This window comes from Tachypleus tridentatus, chromosome 13 (assembly GCF_004210375.1).
Source record: "Tachypleus tridentatus isolate NWPU-2018 chromosome 13, ASM421037v1, whole genome shotgun sequence".
In the NCBI taxonomy this organism is placed as follows: Eukaryota; Metazoa; Arthropoda; class Merostomata; order Xiphosura; family Limulidae; genus Tachypleus; species Tachypleus tridentatus.
The window spans coordinates 255993513-256011247 of record NC_134837.1 but is presented as its reverse complement, the minus strand read 5'-3'; the positions used below and the strand labels follow the sequence as shown (position 1 = coordinate 256011247).

The window sequence follows — 17735 nt, the reverse complement described above, 5'->3', positions numbered from 1 at the left end:
GGGCTAACGTCAGGAGTCTTTGGTTTCGGTCCAATTTCGAAAAATTTATCGCACAGAAAGCTTATTTGAAACGAGTCTTTTTTTCTTCTCGCTAACTTAGAATGTTAAGATATACAACTTGGTTTTTAACCGTTTCTTAGTTCATTCTGTGCGTAATTTAACCAATTTATTTTTGAAGATTAACCGCAAAATCACTCGTCAAATAAAGTGTTTTAAAGGTGACAAAAAGTGTTATGTTGAAGGTTCCAGTCAAAGAAATCACCTTTGTTGACGGTTGATAATAATTTCTTTATTTTACACAAAGAAAAAAGAAATCAATGGTTTTCAATGAATGATATAAACATTGCAGTTCTATACACGACTATGTATTTGACAAACAAACAAAACTCTTACACGCAAGTGAAGATGAACAATAAATCAAGATAAAAAAATTATGAACTTAAAACTAGCAACTCAACATAAATACAAGAAATATATATATATATGAATAGTACTGTTGTGCTTGCTAAAAACAATTTAAACTTGACATAAAAGCAACATTCAAATAATAAGCTCTATTTTTAAGACGTGTTTAAGGCTTAAGACAAAATTACGTAAATACATTTTTTTTTTGACGAGACATGATAATTATGAAAACAACCTATTTCCAGACACCTACAGTTCTTTCTCTGCAGTTCCTGTACAATAAAATGTTTTCTAAGGGTCACATTTATCAGCACGGACAAGGGTTCGTAACAGGTGATGTTCATTCTTTTGTAACTTTTGTGCTGAATTAAAATACTCACGTGAAACAAATTACGGACCACGAGCCACCACCACGTCATACGAACAACGATTTGAAGCAAATACCTATTTCGGAAAGACGTACATAACAGTGAACACTCTTAGTAAGATGCTATTTTAGATGATTTTAAAATAAAACAGGCAGCAGAATATCATAAATGTTCAAGGAGATATGCGAGTGAAGATGGGAAAACTTCTGTTATTTTAACTCACCAAAAAACGGAACCTTCTACTTCGAAAATAGAATGAGAGATAACTTACTCATAAGTAGGTAAAACTAGATCAAATTATTTAATTTTAATAAAAGATTGCTAAGAATCCCAATAGGAAAAAAGTAAACGATACAGTTTCTGAAGGTTCTAGAAGGTAACACAAAAAACATTTTTCATTTGACCAAATAGATTGGATTTTCTGTAGTCGCACTGCACTTCGACTGCTGGTAGTTACAAAGTGTTAACTCTTTATTGCGTTATATGTAGTTTGGTAACTTTTCTGATAAGATGAACTCTCTTCTACAGATTTTAACTTTCTTAATTGAGAAACATGATCAGCTTATCAGAAATAAAGGTTCTCCTTGGCTGAAAGAATGCTGAATATTTCTTGGGGTTTCAGAGAACAAGAAACCTAACTGGGGTAAATGAAATGCATATTAACCACAGCTATTGACTGAACACACAAAACATTTTATTAACGTCTATCCTACACATTGAAATCCAACGTTGATTTTATATACGAGGCCACGATGCACAAATTACCTGAAATATAAAGAACAGGTACAGAAAATGATGTACATTTCTAATATATATGTGTATAGATATGTTTAAAACTTGTTAAATAAGATATACAATCAGTCATATCATACAGTCAGTTGGAGCACAAATACAAGGGTTAATGTCACCTTTTTGCAGCCTAAGCAGATTGGTGCCAGAAAAACCTCACAAAACAGAACTGAAAACCCAAATATGCTCCGAACAGCCAATCCAACTGAAGGCACATTCAACCCTGTGATGACCTGATACTGACCAATGTTGCTGTCTTCACTTAATCATGATTGGACAGTATAAACCTGATGTAAAGTCATGGTATGTCTTAAAATGAGGCAAAACAGCTTTATAGTTAGGTGTAAAAATACTTAAACAATTTCAAAATATTTGCAATGGAAACAGTAACAAGAAAGTATATTAACAAACTATACCTAAACTAGAGTTTCATATTTCTTTGACACATATTTACTTGCTCACCAAAACGTTTACAGATGTATCTAAGCATGTAAAGGATGATTTTATTTCAAAGAAATACTAGGCAGAAAGGAAGCAAAGTCTGATAAATAAAAATAAGTCACTCATTCAGTGTGTAAACAGGTTTGTTTCAGATGTTTGACCACTTTCATAAAGGCAATGTGTACTAGTCATCCCAGATTTTAAAATTATAGACAACAGGGAAGACACAAGCATCCACCACCAACTGTTGGGACTACAATTGCAGGATTTAAGCACTACCCCCATAGTGTACCCAAGCCCCCAAAAATGCAGAGCAACACTTTTATGTTGGGGTAAAAGGGCATAAACACAGTCCAAACAGCTCTCTACGTTCCATTAAATTCTGTTATGTACTTTCAAAATTATCTTAGGATTCATCAAATTTTGTGCTTCTGTATAACTTTGTGTGTAATATCTTGGTTGACAAAATTTCTTAATTTTTTAAAACCTATCTGTGAAAGATACATAATTCTCTGACAATGACTCTTTTTAATATTCCAAAGCAGTTTTCTGTACAATTTTAATACCTTATTCATGTTGTGCATATTGGTGTACACAAGACGTATTAATACTAAACAACCTTACAACACAAAGATATTGTGTTTATTTAAGCAGACACTCAACATTTTGTTTGAAAGTTTCTTCAGAAGCGTCCGTTAAAACACAGATCTGAACTGATGGTAGAAAGTTTCAAATAGTTTAAGTATCAAATTTGTACTTGAAACTATTACATACATTAGTACAGTATACTTTTGATGCATTAACTAGTACAAATGCACTTTATAGGTTTGAACAGAATTTATTATTTAAGTTTGTTTTTCGGTGGACGCTCCCGAAGAACCAAAACGTTGAGGGTTAAATTAAAGAAAAATATTATTTTCGTGTTATGAGGTCATTTATGTCTAGTATTACATTTAATATCTTCCCAAAGGAAGGGATTGATGCAGACTAAATCTAAATAGCTTTTTTATAGTAAGAGATGAATAGGTTTGAATGTAAGAAATCCATTATAAAATATGTCTACAAGTTATGTACTAGATATTTTATCCAATTAAATTATTAACAATTTGTAATTTTAATTGGAACTATAATCTGTTTTGCTCCCATTATGAGCTCTAAAAAAATTGAACTTCATCAACAGGTTCTTGGTTTGTTTGTTTTAACCACACACACATCTATGTACAGTTACAGAACCACAGAACTTCAATGAACATATATATATATATATAATTCTACTAGTACTCTTGTATTCTTTATCATACTCCAACATAACACACAATTTAACACAATAAGCAGCAAATATCCACTATTTCACAACTTAGTCATAGTTTACTGACTTTTGTGACTTATGATACGAGTATAGCATAGCCAGAGAATACTAGCTTTTATAACATTTAACAAATAGAAAACCTAATTATTTAAATGGGATAATCTACATACAATTAGGTTCCATAAAAAATAAGAATCACAGTTTGATGACATACATATAATGAAAGTAGTGATTTTAAACTAATATGGATTAAAAATTTCATCATAAAAGTAGGCCTCACAGAATCTAAATGCTTTAAAATACTAGAGGCAAAACAAAACAAAAACCTTTGAAACAAAATCAGAATAATTAGGATTTTAATTGCACCTAATTAACCTTTCTGGAACTATTTTCTTTATGAAGTTCCATTTAGGCAGTAGTACGTTAGAAGACTGTAACCTTACGCAAGGCATAAAATAGTTCCGATGTCAAAAAAGAACTTTCATTCGAAATGAGTGGTGATATGTATTTTCTGTTAATGACTATTGATATATATTTTGGCTTACTGGATTGTGTGAAGAGAGACCTGAGAGTCAGCCATTACACTGGACAAATATCACAAATTAATGCTTTATCTAACAGGCGTGACACTAGTCAACTTACTGAACCATCCCACTAATAGTCTATGAGTTGAATCTTTTGCTAAGTTTAAAAAAAAAGTTTGTGTGTGTGAGTGGTGTAAAATTACACTTATTAAAGTTTCATCTAATTATCTTAAGTCAACCAAAATTTAATACATATAAACTTTCAATAATGGAAAAATTTAGAACAATAATACACGGCATGTTGCTTGATCTAAGTTAATCAGAGAAACGTAGGAACATCTGTGGATCTACATTAAAAAGATTGAGTAAACAGTAGCTCACATTCACAAAAGAAGTTATTTTGTTTTACATATTACCTGCCTTGTACTTGAAGTGTTCCTTATAACGTTTTGATAACCACCAAAATTTATTAACACTTAAGCATCCTCACACCTCAGCAGTTTTATTTATATTCTAAAAGAACAAATATAACTTATTAATCTCTGAAGAATCAAACTTAAAGATTTAACAAGCTTATTTTCACGTGTTTTTATTCTGTTCTCAACAAACTGTCCCCTAGATGTCTCAGCCCAGGAAAAAAACAACAGTTTTTCATCACTTGGAAACAATAGCATTACTGTGAAGCTTGGTGCTTTAAGGAAACGTTATTGCAGGACAAAATGGTTAAACCAACTTTATCTTCTTTTAAATTACTCACACTAAGCTCAAGTGTTTTTATCCATATTCCAAGAGCGTTTCTTGAGTTCACTTTTCTGATTTGAAGCAATTTTAAGAACTGAAAATAAACTGTTTAAACGTATATAATTTTGAATAATTTAAGAAAAAAATTTGACTCTCACTAACAAGTCACTGCAATTGTTTATTTACTAATTACACAACACCATTAACTAATAAGATGAATTTTTTAAACCACTACTTACAACCATTTTGTTAATGGGTCATTGCTATGTAGCATTTTCTTTTGAGATGTGAGAAAAGCTGATTAAATGGAAAATTAAGTGACAACAGAAATTCCTTAGCTAATAAAGAAAAACTCTGGTTTATCTTGATGTCAAGTGCTGTTTACCAAACACAGAGCTTGGCTTTGTACTATACTACATTCAGTTAAACATCTTGTCTTAATTATACAATTTGGAATTACTGTTCAGAATGTTCACCAGATGAAGGCATACCTCAAACAAAGCACCAAGTTTTAAATACTGTACTAAACTATCTGGGAAAAAGGACAACGGAAACAGATTTTTAGAACTACCATTGGGAGAGCAGTATCAAAAACAACACATGGATAAATCTTAGTTTTAAAATTCAAGTTAAAAACTATTTTAGTTTTCACAATACATCACACACAGAAGTTTTTACATAAATTAAAAATAACTTTTATCATTACGTAAATATTAATTATACATTTCAACTCTTTCACAAACTACCATTGACTTCATATCTGACAACATGAAGCTGCTAACTCAATGAATAAAATTACAAATTACCAACTATATTGTTGTGAGATTAAAATTCGTAAAAATTATAATGATAAAAACAAAGCACATTAAATGATTATTTCTGAAAACCTAAATATTCAGTTAGAAACATTTGTCTCAAGAGTTAACTAATTTAACCAATTGCTGGATTTTAACATATTCCAACACAAAAGCCTCCTAGTGGGTAATTGCAAAAACACATGATTTTTTTTTAACTTCCTTTTTCTTAAAACAAATAGTAAATAATGGTTGTACAAAGCTAAATATAATTATATATACGTATATAGAACTTATATTTGACTAATAGTAAATGCCAATTTCTATATTCATCTGTAAAAATTTCCAGAAATTCTGTGAAATTATTATATTTCCACAAAACTGTATAGAGTAATTATGATAATATCACAAGTATGGCATATTTTGCGGAAATGGTTTTGGTTAAAACTATACGTCTACTTTCAGGTCTAGCTTTGTAAAGGTTTTACATTATGTACACTCCTATATGGCCAAGTTCCTTATTGGTCACAGGTTGTATTCTCATTACTGTGAAAGCTTTGAGAAGCAGTAAAACTGAATACTTTCATTCTTGTGAACTTTTATACAGAAAATCATTGTGTAATGTTATGATCATTGATGTATGAAAGTCATTGGTACATCTCAATGTTTAAGCTGGATTATAGGTACTAGCCTGAAAGTAAGATAAATTGAAAAAATGATTTAACTTTGATGATATAACTGTGAAAACTGACTACATTTTCATTATATTTCTTGTAAATTTAAAAGTTGACATAACAAGTAATTACATTATAGCTTTCTTTAAAGTTGGCTTCATTAGCACTACTGGTCGTAATGCGTAAAACAACCGATTCATTTTTTTTTATTTTCATCATTATTTTGAATTTCTAAACTACAAACTGTTTAGAATTTTTAGCTTTGTATGTAAATCAGGTACTAACTTGAAATATCTTCTGACAAATCTCAAATTGCACTAATTAGAGCTTAAGTTATTATTAATAATGAGGGTACCCTCACTGATGGTTCAACAAATTATTTTAATTGTTATTGGTATTTCATTTTTCGGTGCATTACTTTATGACTTAACTCAGTTCGTTACATAGAACTGTCTTAATCAGACGTCATTAACAGAGATGAAAAGCATCTGAGATGCAGGATATCAGTCATAAAGATCCAGTGGTTAATTTTCACACTAAAGTTACGGACTCGAGCATCATAGCTGATAACGTCTCTGAACCAAATGACAGAAATTAGTCATCGAATGACACAAACAAACACAAGGCATAAATTACCCTAATAATTATTTAATAATCAATGACATACTGAACTAGCAGTTCAAACTTATTATATCTTTACATGTTTGATACATATTATAAAGTCTCCTAATACTAAACACTGCATAAACATCTTCAGTGAAACCTGGAACATCTGAATCACCCAGGTTTTCACTAAAATATATTTCTGCTACAAACAATAGACCTTAAAAGGTAACACAAACCCTTTCACTCAATAATATGGAAAAAATAATATGGACGAAAACTGTCAAAGTTTGAAAACTCAGCGTAAAAAGAGGGAAAAATGTGGAGTGTTATAGAAGGCCAGATGACGGCAAGTGGTCATTCAGAGAAGAAACATATTATGACAAACATGGATTTACATATTTTATTTAAGTTAAAATAAACTGTCTGCTAATTGTTTGACATTACTATTAATCACTGTGATAATTAACTTATTTTACACATTATAAAAAGCAAAGAATAACACATGGAATATGTTTCACAATAATTATGGATTATTACAAGTTGCTCATTACAATAACTGAGGCTGATGATGGATTTGTACTGCAATGACAAATCTGCTTGAAGATCTTAATGAATAACAATAAATCTCAGAGCCTTCAACACTTTTACATATATTCTAAAAAAATTAACATAATGTGGTTAGGTTTCATAAAATTCATATCATTGATATTTGCATGCGAAGTATTTTGCGATGGCAAGGGTAAAATCAGTATCGTGGTCAGATGATTTTTTTTTATCTCTTCAGTACACTAAGTATGGATTGAAAACAAGTCAGAATTATGATGTGTAGAGTGATAAAAAAAATATATTAAGTTGTAGGCAGTTAAAAAACAGTAAAAATTAAAACATATTTTAGATACCGCATTTCTATCGAAAATTAAAAGAAATTGGCATGTGACTAAAAACACTTACAAATGCTTGATATACGAATATCAACTACAATGTTCAGATTACACACATTTTGTCTTATACAAGATGACAACTTCTTCTCTGGTGAACTTTAAATTGTAAATGTTGTGGTAGTATTTGGTATTGTCAACCTCAATGGTGACATATGATCAGTGATTCCAAAGATTTAGGCATAGCCATCTCTAAGTTAAGACTGCTGATCAGAGGGATAGTACCCAATTAGAAATACCCACAACCTCTATAGTTGACTCTTGACAAAATAGTAGGCTTAACTACCATAATAACACTCCCCCCCAGCTGAAAGTGAGAAGCATGTTGATGGCTCAAATCTTCTTGGACTTTCAGATCTATAGCTAGCATGCTAAACATTTGGCTGTCCCCAGTCCAGTAAGCATATCTAATAGCATGATAATGCAGCATAAGGTAAACATAATTCTATTACATACAGACCATAATTTGCTATTTTTTTACAGTTTTCACATAAAATCTTAAAAAGCCACAAAGCAATACATTTTTTTTTGTCTAGGTAATAAATCATTCAATATACATCCAACAGTGAAGACAATAATTTGAGACTTATCACAATTTGTAGTCTTAAAAGAGTTAGAAAGTTTTATAAATTCCACACAAAGAAATGAAACTGATTACTTACACGTACGGGGTGTCTTAACCTCAGAAATACGTTTATATACTGTACAAAAAACAAAAAGAAATACGTGCACTAGTCTCCAGTACTGGCAGAAGTACTGCTGTCATTAATGCAATGAATAGAAGAGTTCTGCACTTTAATTACTTCCAAGGTCATGTCTTCCTGTTCAGTGGTGCACACAACCATATCGTTGTGACCCACATTGGTGATAATTGGTTCTACAATAATGGATTCCCGTAACTGGAAGAAAGGTGGTCACTGACAATGGAGGACAGGGAGCCGATTCTTTTGTTAAAGCCCCTGTAAATAACCAAACTTTAGAAACTAAATATCCAAGAACCTCTGAGCTAAGATTTAAAAGTATGAACTATTCATATTACCTTTTTAAAATTTCACAAAAGGTAGAATACAGACAGACAAAAAGAAACGTTCATTATTCATTAAATAGAACAGAATAGAGAAAACCACGAGAAAAATTTAATATTCAATAGCAGATTTTTCATGAATTATTATACTACAAATTTGTGAAAATTCATAGGTTGGCATTATACACTTTTTATTACTAACCATTCAGGTAAAACTTCATGTTTTGCTAACACTTTGATAATTTTGTGAAAATATGTTGTCACCTGCTCTGTCAGTAGAAGAAATGAAAAATTACCTAAACAGCTGATGTTACAACTGGATATCTTTGACGAAACTATAGATTTGACAACACTGACCAATACTAATGGGCAAAGTTGATGACATACCTATCCTTTTACAGATGACACAATTGTCTTACCTGCTTGACTTAGCTGAATTAACAGATTAGTGTTTTGCTCCGATGTATGTTAAATCTTATGAGAGTTTCTAAAAGCTTATACATTAGCAAGTATGAAATTGAACTTTCTTGATGACAAATGAACCTAAAGTCAAGGGGGTTTTCAAGGGGGTCAAGGTTTTACTTTAAAACTTGTGCCTTTTAAAGATCTTGAAACATAGGCTAAATAAATAACTGGAAATTGCATGAGAACAATGATTCACTAATAATGTAAGCTTATTATACATTTAACACATCTTCTGTAAGCAGTTTTTTTCATAATTAAATGTATCAAACAAATTGTTTGTTTGTTTTTTTGAATTTCACACAAAGCTACACAAGAGCTATCTGCACAAGCCGTCCCTAATACAGCAATGCAAGACTAGGAAGAAGGCAGCTAGTCATCACCACCCATTGCCACTTCTTGGGCTACTCTTTTACCAGTGAATATTGAGATTGACCAGCACATTATAATGCCCATGGGTGAAAGGGTAAGCATGTTTGGTGAAACAGGGATTTGAACCCACAATCCCCAGTTTATAAGTTGAGTGCCTTAACCACCTGGCCATGCTGGGCTCCAAATAAATTTATAAGAAGTAAAAAGTTAAAAATGAAAAGTATACCACTTAAGTCTTCGAATTTACAACACTAAAATCAAGGGTTTAATTCTCCTCAGTGGATAGAGCAGATCGCCTGATGTGGCTTTGCTACAACCAAACACATAAATGCACACTTAAAAAATAATCTTGCAGGTATATGTGGACACTAAATATGTAATGGTTGAACTAAAACTTCAAGTTAATTTACATAGTGTGACTGTATACATGACAGAGCTGTGATCTGGTTTATCAGTCTTTCGTACGTAATTGTTTTTTACAAACTATTTTAATACACTCACTTTCTGTGTTGTTAGCTGCCTGCTGTTGTAAGGTCACAGGACAGTCTTTATGATCTAGTAACATAGTCTTTAGCCTGGCAACTTCGTTCCTTAATGTAGCCACTTCATTCTAGAACAATGTTTTACTTTCTTACAACCTGAGCAGCCTTTTAACTTTAAACACATATAAAAACATTAACAGAAATCCTTTTCACTTATGTGAGTAAACATAAACAGTGAATCAAAAGTATATAATTTAGTTAACTTGTATCAACTTATAAAAAGAGGTAAAAAAAGAAAAATTCGGTAAAGTTTTGTAAATTATAGTAGTGGTTTAGAAAGAATTCAGTTATTTCTGCTCAAAACCTATTTATGTAGTAATCAAAAAAACATAGACAACATTTAAATTATTTCTAAAAAACAGCATAAATAATTTTTGATCCCAATTTTAGCATATTATTTCACAACATAAAAACAGCATTACATTTCAACTTCATTTTGAATAATGCATACTACTACTTTCAAAATGTGTTTCCTTTCTAGTATTTGGTGGTGATAAGGTATACTGTTGTATTCGGTAAACGTCCTGCACTGAGGAACAAAAATGGCTGAACTTCAAACAACTGATTTTATAATACACATACATAGAGAGAAACATACCTGAAGTGCAGAATTAGTACTTGATAATTCCTTCGACTTTTTCTCTAGATCTTGAACCCACTGCTTCCTCCTCATTCGACATCTAGTTGCTGCAGCTCTGTAATGAAGTTGGAAATGACACAGACTATTATAACAATGACACAATCAACATTTGTACACTGTACTTTCATAACAAAAAAAAAAACTTGCAAAATACACTAGCATTAGCTACAGTATTTTTCTTTCATTCGTTATGAAATTCTATTCATTTCAGCTTAATTGGCTGAAAACGGACCATAGTGTTTGAAACTTACTGTTAATTAACTAGTAACCGACGTTTAAAATAGACGTCTCCATTAGTAACAATAGGTGATACTAAAGATTTAATAAGAATACTGGATGCATCACATTTCAAGTTTTGTATTTCAGTGACCTCTAAAACCTCACTGTCCAGGTAGAAATCAAGGTGTCACATAAAAACTGATTTTGGTTTTTAAAATTGACTGGCTTTGAAAGCTGTATAAAAATTTGATTCTCTTTTAAATGAACAGAATCTCCCAAGAAATAGAGATTTTAAAAAAACATTTTATTTTCTGTTGTTCTGAACTGTCTTGAATTTCCTGCAAAAAGTAGTTGGTAGTCAAAAAAATAACGTCAGAAGAAAAAGGGAAAACTGAAAATGAAACCCAACTCATAGAAATAACTCAAAGAATAATGCGAATAACACCCTTTCATGAACCCTGACCTTTCCCCTACCACCCTGATTTACAATACAGCACTCTAACCACTGGGCTCTTATATTGATAGGTGTTTAAAAATACGAACCAAGCCAACATGCGAGGGGTAAAACAGGGAATGCTATCAAACTTGTGCAAATAAATAAAGGAAGGGGACCAGAGACTTTTTGTTAAGAAACAAATACGAAGACACAAGCTATTTTATGATAAAGAAATGTGGCAAGTTTACACATTATACATATTGAAATTTAGTTGGACAATAAAACTTTCATTCTAGCAACTTTGTGTGTCTAGAAAGTGTATAAATTTCAGAAGTTTGTTTTTTTATTACAAATTAAGGCTTAGGGTAAGTATAATAGGGATCAATATTTTGTTTCTAAAATATTAAGTCCCATAAGCACTTATTTTATTGAAAAAAATATTTTATGATAAAACAACAACAGATTAGCCAGCCATAAGTAAATGCAGCAACACTAGTTGGTCAAATTACATTATGACAGATGAAGTGGAAAATACTACAAGAAAAAAAAAAAAAATTACTAAATGAGATACAATACAAATATAGATGGCATACACAATACATATGAGTACCAACAAATACAGTAGTTGAGTAAGGTATCACATTATGTTGAAATAACAAATAAGCAAACAGTGATCTATAAGAACATGGAAACATTTTTTACTGATGGTGGAACATACTATGTTTTGATAGAACACTGGCTTGTACTCTTCTAAGTGAGACGGACGAATGTTTTATTGAAACATAGTATGTTCCACCATTAATAAAACTTTTTCTTATACTTAGGAATCATTGTTTGCCTTGCTATTATAATTAGTATCGTGAATAATATTTAACTGTATTTAATAATATTCATGCCCATTTCCAAAACCAGTTGGCTTATATTATCCTAACACAGAAATGTGAATATAACTCATGAGAGTACAATCAATTAAAACTATGCATTCCAAAGATACGTTGTAGTTATTTAACGTAAGAGGAGGAATTGTAGACCTGTTTCGTTCCAAAAACTTCCTTCGTTTCTCATCTGGATCTTCATCAAACTCTCTACGTTTCCTTCTATCAGAGATTGAGGGATTACTTGTTAGCACGTAATAACAAACACTATTTAATCTAATTTACAATGACTCGCGGCTTTTTTATAGTAAAACACGCTCCTTAAATGTAATAGTTTAAAAAAAATATTTTGTGCAACGTAAACAGAATTTTTGGCCATAGAAAAGAAATTATTATAAATTTGAAAGTAGACACTGAAATTCCCATGTGAACCTCACAGTCAAGCCAAAGACATTTCTATTATATAAAGCACCAATCACAGTACCCTCGCCTCTTAACCATGCTAACTAATAGCGAGAACAGGAACAATGTATGTTTGGATATAGTAACTTCATTTTGTGAAATGCACAGAATCAAATACTGAGAGTTGGTAACATTCATTTATATAAGAATAGTAAATATTATCCTCAGTTTTAAAGCTCTCTTTTAGAGTAATAAACTGAAGTTAAACACGTAGAAACAGAATTGTAGGAGCTATGAAAACACACTGATTTAAAACAAACTGTATTTAACCTCAGTAAATAACCAGAAGAAAAAATTGATGATGTATTAGTTTTAATTTTTCTTTTACCTTACCCTGGTTTGTGATTAACCTGTTCCTGCATGACAGCTTCATTGTTTATAGGAGTTGCCAAAACCACAGGTTGAAGTCTAGTGTTTTCTGAGGGGTTCTTCCCCCTGGAACTTATAGTAGCAGCGTTTTGGCCTTGCATAATGGATTGTTTCAGTTTCTAAATTACATAACAGTATTTCATAGGTGCATATGTGTCTATATAATACATACATATTGATAACAATGTACTATTACCTCACCAAAATATATTTCACAATTTAAATATTATTAAATAACAACATTTGTCACCCTATTTCAAAAGGTAAATGTTAAGAAAAAGCAGATAACAATGACAAATACAATAAACACAAGACTGTTAACTATAAGAGTTGTTACTAAGTTCATTTAGTGATATAATATTTAAATGATTATTTTTTTCAACAAGAATGTTGAAGTTAATTACTTTAAATGCAATAGTTATAACAAATTTCAATAGTAGCTCTGTATGAGTCATGCATTCTTTATGTAGTTTAATTTTGGAAACTAGGCTTTTGTTACATTGTTAACATCACATTACCCAAATATTCAGTACGTTTCTTGCCATCTTAATTAAGTATGGTAATATCATAGTGTCTCTTTGTAAAAAAAAAACATCCAAGGTCTCCGTCCAGGCAATGTGTCGGAAAAAGTTAAGACATAAAAGATAGTTAGCAAATGAAAATATAAAGTGAGCTGGCATATTAGTAACTGGCCATAACAAGTGATTTCTACAGTGTCTTTCACAGCTGTATTGTAACAACAGAGATAGAAAAAATCTGTCTTATCATTTGGGTTCTAAAGTAACCAAACCAGCCTGTGTAGTCTTTCAGCAAAAAAGAGAGAATTATTTAAAGTTCTGGATACAACTGTGATAACCAATCAAAAAGGTGAGAAAATGTTATGTTAATGAATGTGAAGTTCAACTGTGTGACTGTTAGTTTATAAAACGAGTTTCACAGTTTGACAGAGAAAAGACGAATATTTTGTCTTGTCAAACGTGTGGCCTTTGATGAAAAGGAGATAATTATTTAAAGTTGGAAATACAAGTGTGGTAACCTATGAAATAACGTAAGTAAATTTATCACAGATCATGTGGTAAGAAATATAGTAGTGGAAAATAAGTTTTCTTGTCAATTAGATTTCTAAAGTAACTGAATCAGCCTGTATGTACTTTAAAAAAAAAAAAAGAATTATTCAAGTTTTAGATACAGCTGTGATATCCTAGTGTCTAAACGAACTTTTGTACACAAATTTGATTTGTTTTAAAATTTTAAAATAAGGATTGTGGGTTGTCCATTTATTGTTAACAAATTATAGAGATCTATTGTAAAGAATCAAAGCCCATATAAAAAAGCACTAATATTCTGTTATAACTCCATCTAATATTGTTGTACCCTACATGACAATAAGTTAATGACACATAGGTATTCTTTGTGTGTGTGTGTGTGTGTGTGTGTGTGTGTGTGTGTGTGTGTGTGTGTGTGTGAGAGAGAGATACATGTCACAATCTTCTTAACTAAGCAATATATTACTGTCAAAATTTATAACTATGTATTATCAAGTTAGTTTATATTCAGTTAATTGCCATACTAGTCCAAACTGGAAAAATAATCTGATATTTACTTTAATGTTTCACAAGTCCGACTTCCATAGAATATTGGTAATACTTCTAAACAACACTGTGCATGTATATCAATCTCTCTAAGAGCATTAACCACACAAGAAAAAACTGTATTTTAATGCTGTGTATTTTGGTTTTGTTTAAATTAATTTATAAATTATACACACACACACATATATAAATAAAAGGTACCCACAAGTTTGGTTGTGGAATTGTTTTGTTCGATCGAAGATGAAGAGACTTTAGGAGATGATACCATCGTTCCACAGGAGAGTGGCTGGGTGGTTGTGCTAGGAGCTGGTGCTACTGGGACTACAGGAATTTGTACTGGCATTGAATGACCATCAGGAAACTTCAAAACCAGTTGGAAAACAGGTGCAGCAGTTGAAGAAGTAGTTGGCTGGAGTTATTAGAATTTATTTAATACATCAACCTTTCTTTTTCCAAAGGAAAAAATCCAAGAATCAAAATTGGATTCCTGGAGTTTTAAACTTTAAGTTAATGAAGTAACATGTACACAATTTACTTATCAAAAAACAAGTTTAAGAAATGTACATATAATGACTTACTGTTGCTGTAAATACAGACAAGAAACAGATAAAACTATGGCGTGTGTTTTCTAAGTGTGAGCACAAGGAATGTTTTTGAAATCATAATAATAATAAAAAGTTAATTACTGATGTTTTTCTTTCCACATTTCTCTTTAATTCGTCAGTTTAAGATTCAAACCACAGATTTCGACCATCATATTATAATGCACCCAAACCCAAAAATAAATGTGAAACTGAATCCTTGGATTTGTGCTAAATACTTGGAGACTCCGAGCCCCACAAGGAATGGATCGATCTAAAGTTTAGGTTCATGAGAGTAAACACAAGGAATTGGAGAAGCTGTGGCTTAGAGACGGTAAGAGTTATGGTTCAGTTATAAATGTGGAGAAGAAACATCTACATATTCTTATGGATGGAAACTGAATAAACTGCGTTTTAATACTCTACAACCCAACAAGCAACAATGAAGATAAAAGCTATATACACAGAGATATATGAAACATAATTTCTCAACATCCATTTCCACTTCTTTCCTCATTGGCATAAAAATGCTTATGTACATTTATTCAAAATACAATTTTTAACAAGCCTAAAACAAATTCTTTCATTCATTTTATCATGACAACAAATTTATTTGTCATCTAGGAGCACAACGAAATTGGTTAAGATTCTTAAAGGAGGAAACAGACAAATGAAAATAAACTGACTCATTGAACATTTTTAAATATATTGCACTAGAGAAACAATTGGCTACACTCAAGAAAATATTGACAATTAGAGATCAAAATTACATCTTAAGAATGCTTACTAATTAAAACTTGTAACAGAAAGTTAGTGAAGCTATTTCAAGCTGTGTATGAGATTGTGATTGTCATTAATAATATTATATATGAAGAATTTGAATAATTAAAACAAATGTTAACAGAGTATACATTGGTGCATCAGAATAATGACAGTCAGTACCTTAACATGAATGGTAGGTAAGAAGGTGATGACAATTGGCTGCCTTCTTTCTAGTCAGTAGTTAAAATTTACAGTGGACAACAAATAGACCCAAATCATTACCTTTGCCAATGGTTTTGCAAAAACAGTAATCCTCTACACTGTGCCACTTACAGTGCTTGCATACATGTACTATTCTTTTAAGAGCAATTTTTATGTAACTAGTTTTTAAATGGAACTGCTTAAGAAATCAACAAATTAGAGGAAATCTTATTCACTTTCTACAGACACACACAACTACTATCTACAGAGGTGCTACTAATGTGCACCCTTTTGTTTCACTATATTCTATCTTCAAATCTTCACAGGCCTAACTTTCATCAAAACAATTTTTTGAAGGTTCTAATGCTACTACAAAACACAATAAGAGCTTAATTTCACAATAATTTCTACATAATTTTGAATAAGTGATAGAATTTTCCCTCCAAATACTGACTTTAACAATGCTAGCTGTGGTCACTCCCATAGTTCCAGGTGATCCTGATGTTGAGACTAAAGGTACCTGTGTATGATTCGATGGTGGTAGATTTTTTTTCACTCTAGTGACAACTGCTGTAGGCTGTCCCGTGACAGATGGCTTTGTAGTACTACTGAGGATGCCAAACTTCTAAGAAAAATAAACAAAAAATTACAATCAAATTTGGTTTCCAGTTCTAGCTATCACTATGTTCCAATATTATGTACTAAAACTTTGGTAATATTGTAACCTTTAACACTGAATTCTAGTTAAAATTAGACCTTCTGAACCATCAAGATTACCCACACCCTGAAGAAAAGTTTACTTCAGAGAAATGCTTCAAACATGGATCTCTATCCTTAGAGAAAAACAAAACATAAAAACTCAAGTGCAATAGCACTAATGACACAGCTTTTATTAGACAAACCTTTGCAATACTTTACAATCGGGCCAAATAATATGATAAACTCTTTCTTTTAAAAGCAATGATGTGTTTTTGATTTGAATCAAACAGATACTTCTGGTAATGCTTCTTGTCACACTCAAACTTCTGTGTGATCAGAGTCAACTACCAGTAGATTGTTTCTCTACAAAACCCAAGAGTTGTATAAACCCTCAAGTTTACTGCTCAGCCACTAAAAAGGGACGTGTTACAGTTGATCTGAAAATAAAAGGTTTGTGACAGTTCAACCAACTCACTGAGCTGATCCCACCTTGCCACTTCAGGGAACTAGTAATATCTAATTAAACTGATTTTAGGGTAGAAGAGATAAGGTCTAACAAAAAAAAAAAAAAAAAATTATTTTGTAGGTTCTAGAGGTTATACAAACTAAATATGAAAATTATAAGCTGAAAATAACTATTCTCTCTTTCTCACATCCCTTATTTTGATTTTACACGTTAACAGTTTCTATTCAATGGACATGCTTCTAGTAAAATGGCAAATTCAAAACTAAATGTACTAAAAATTACTGGGATTATAAATTCACAATTTTCAATTTCACACAGTGACACTGAATAGAGCGTGGTTAGAAAAACCCTGATGTATAACACACCTGGAAAGAAGTATTTATATAATCAAAACAATACTTAGAAAGAAATGTACCAGGAAATAATTAGGATATTTTTCTCAGG

The 17735-nt window shown here is 31.3% G+C and overlaps 1 protein-coding gene across 1 annotated transcript; it reads right to left on the bottom strand.

Moving 5' to 3' along the window:
* Positions 1 to 263: 263 nt before the first annotated feature.
* LOC143236819 (cyclic AMP-dependent transcription factor ATF-2-like) lies at positions 264 to 16731 on the bottom strand (the record flags this gene model as incomplete). Its single annotated transcript, XM_076475416.1, is given in 7 exon segments — positions 264 to 8548; positions 9949 to 10057; positions 10588 to 10684; positions 12316 to 12381; positions 12955 to 13109; positions 14788 to 14991; positions 16581 to 16731. Coding segments are annotated over 7 exon segments (916 nt in total), but the record flags the coding sequence as incomplete, so codon positions are not given.
* Positions 16732 to 17735: the final 1004 nt, after the last annotated feature.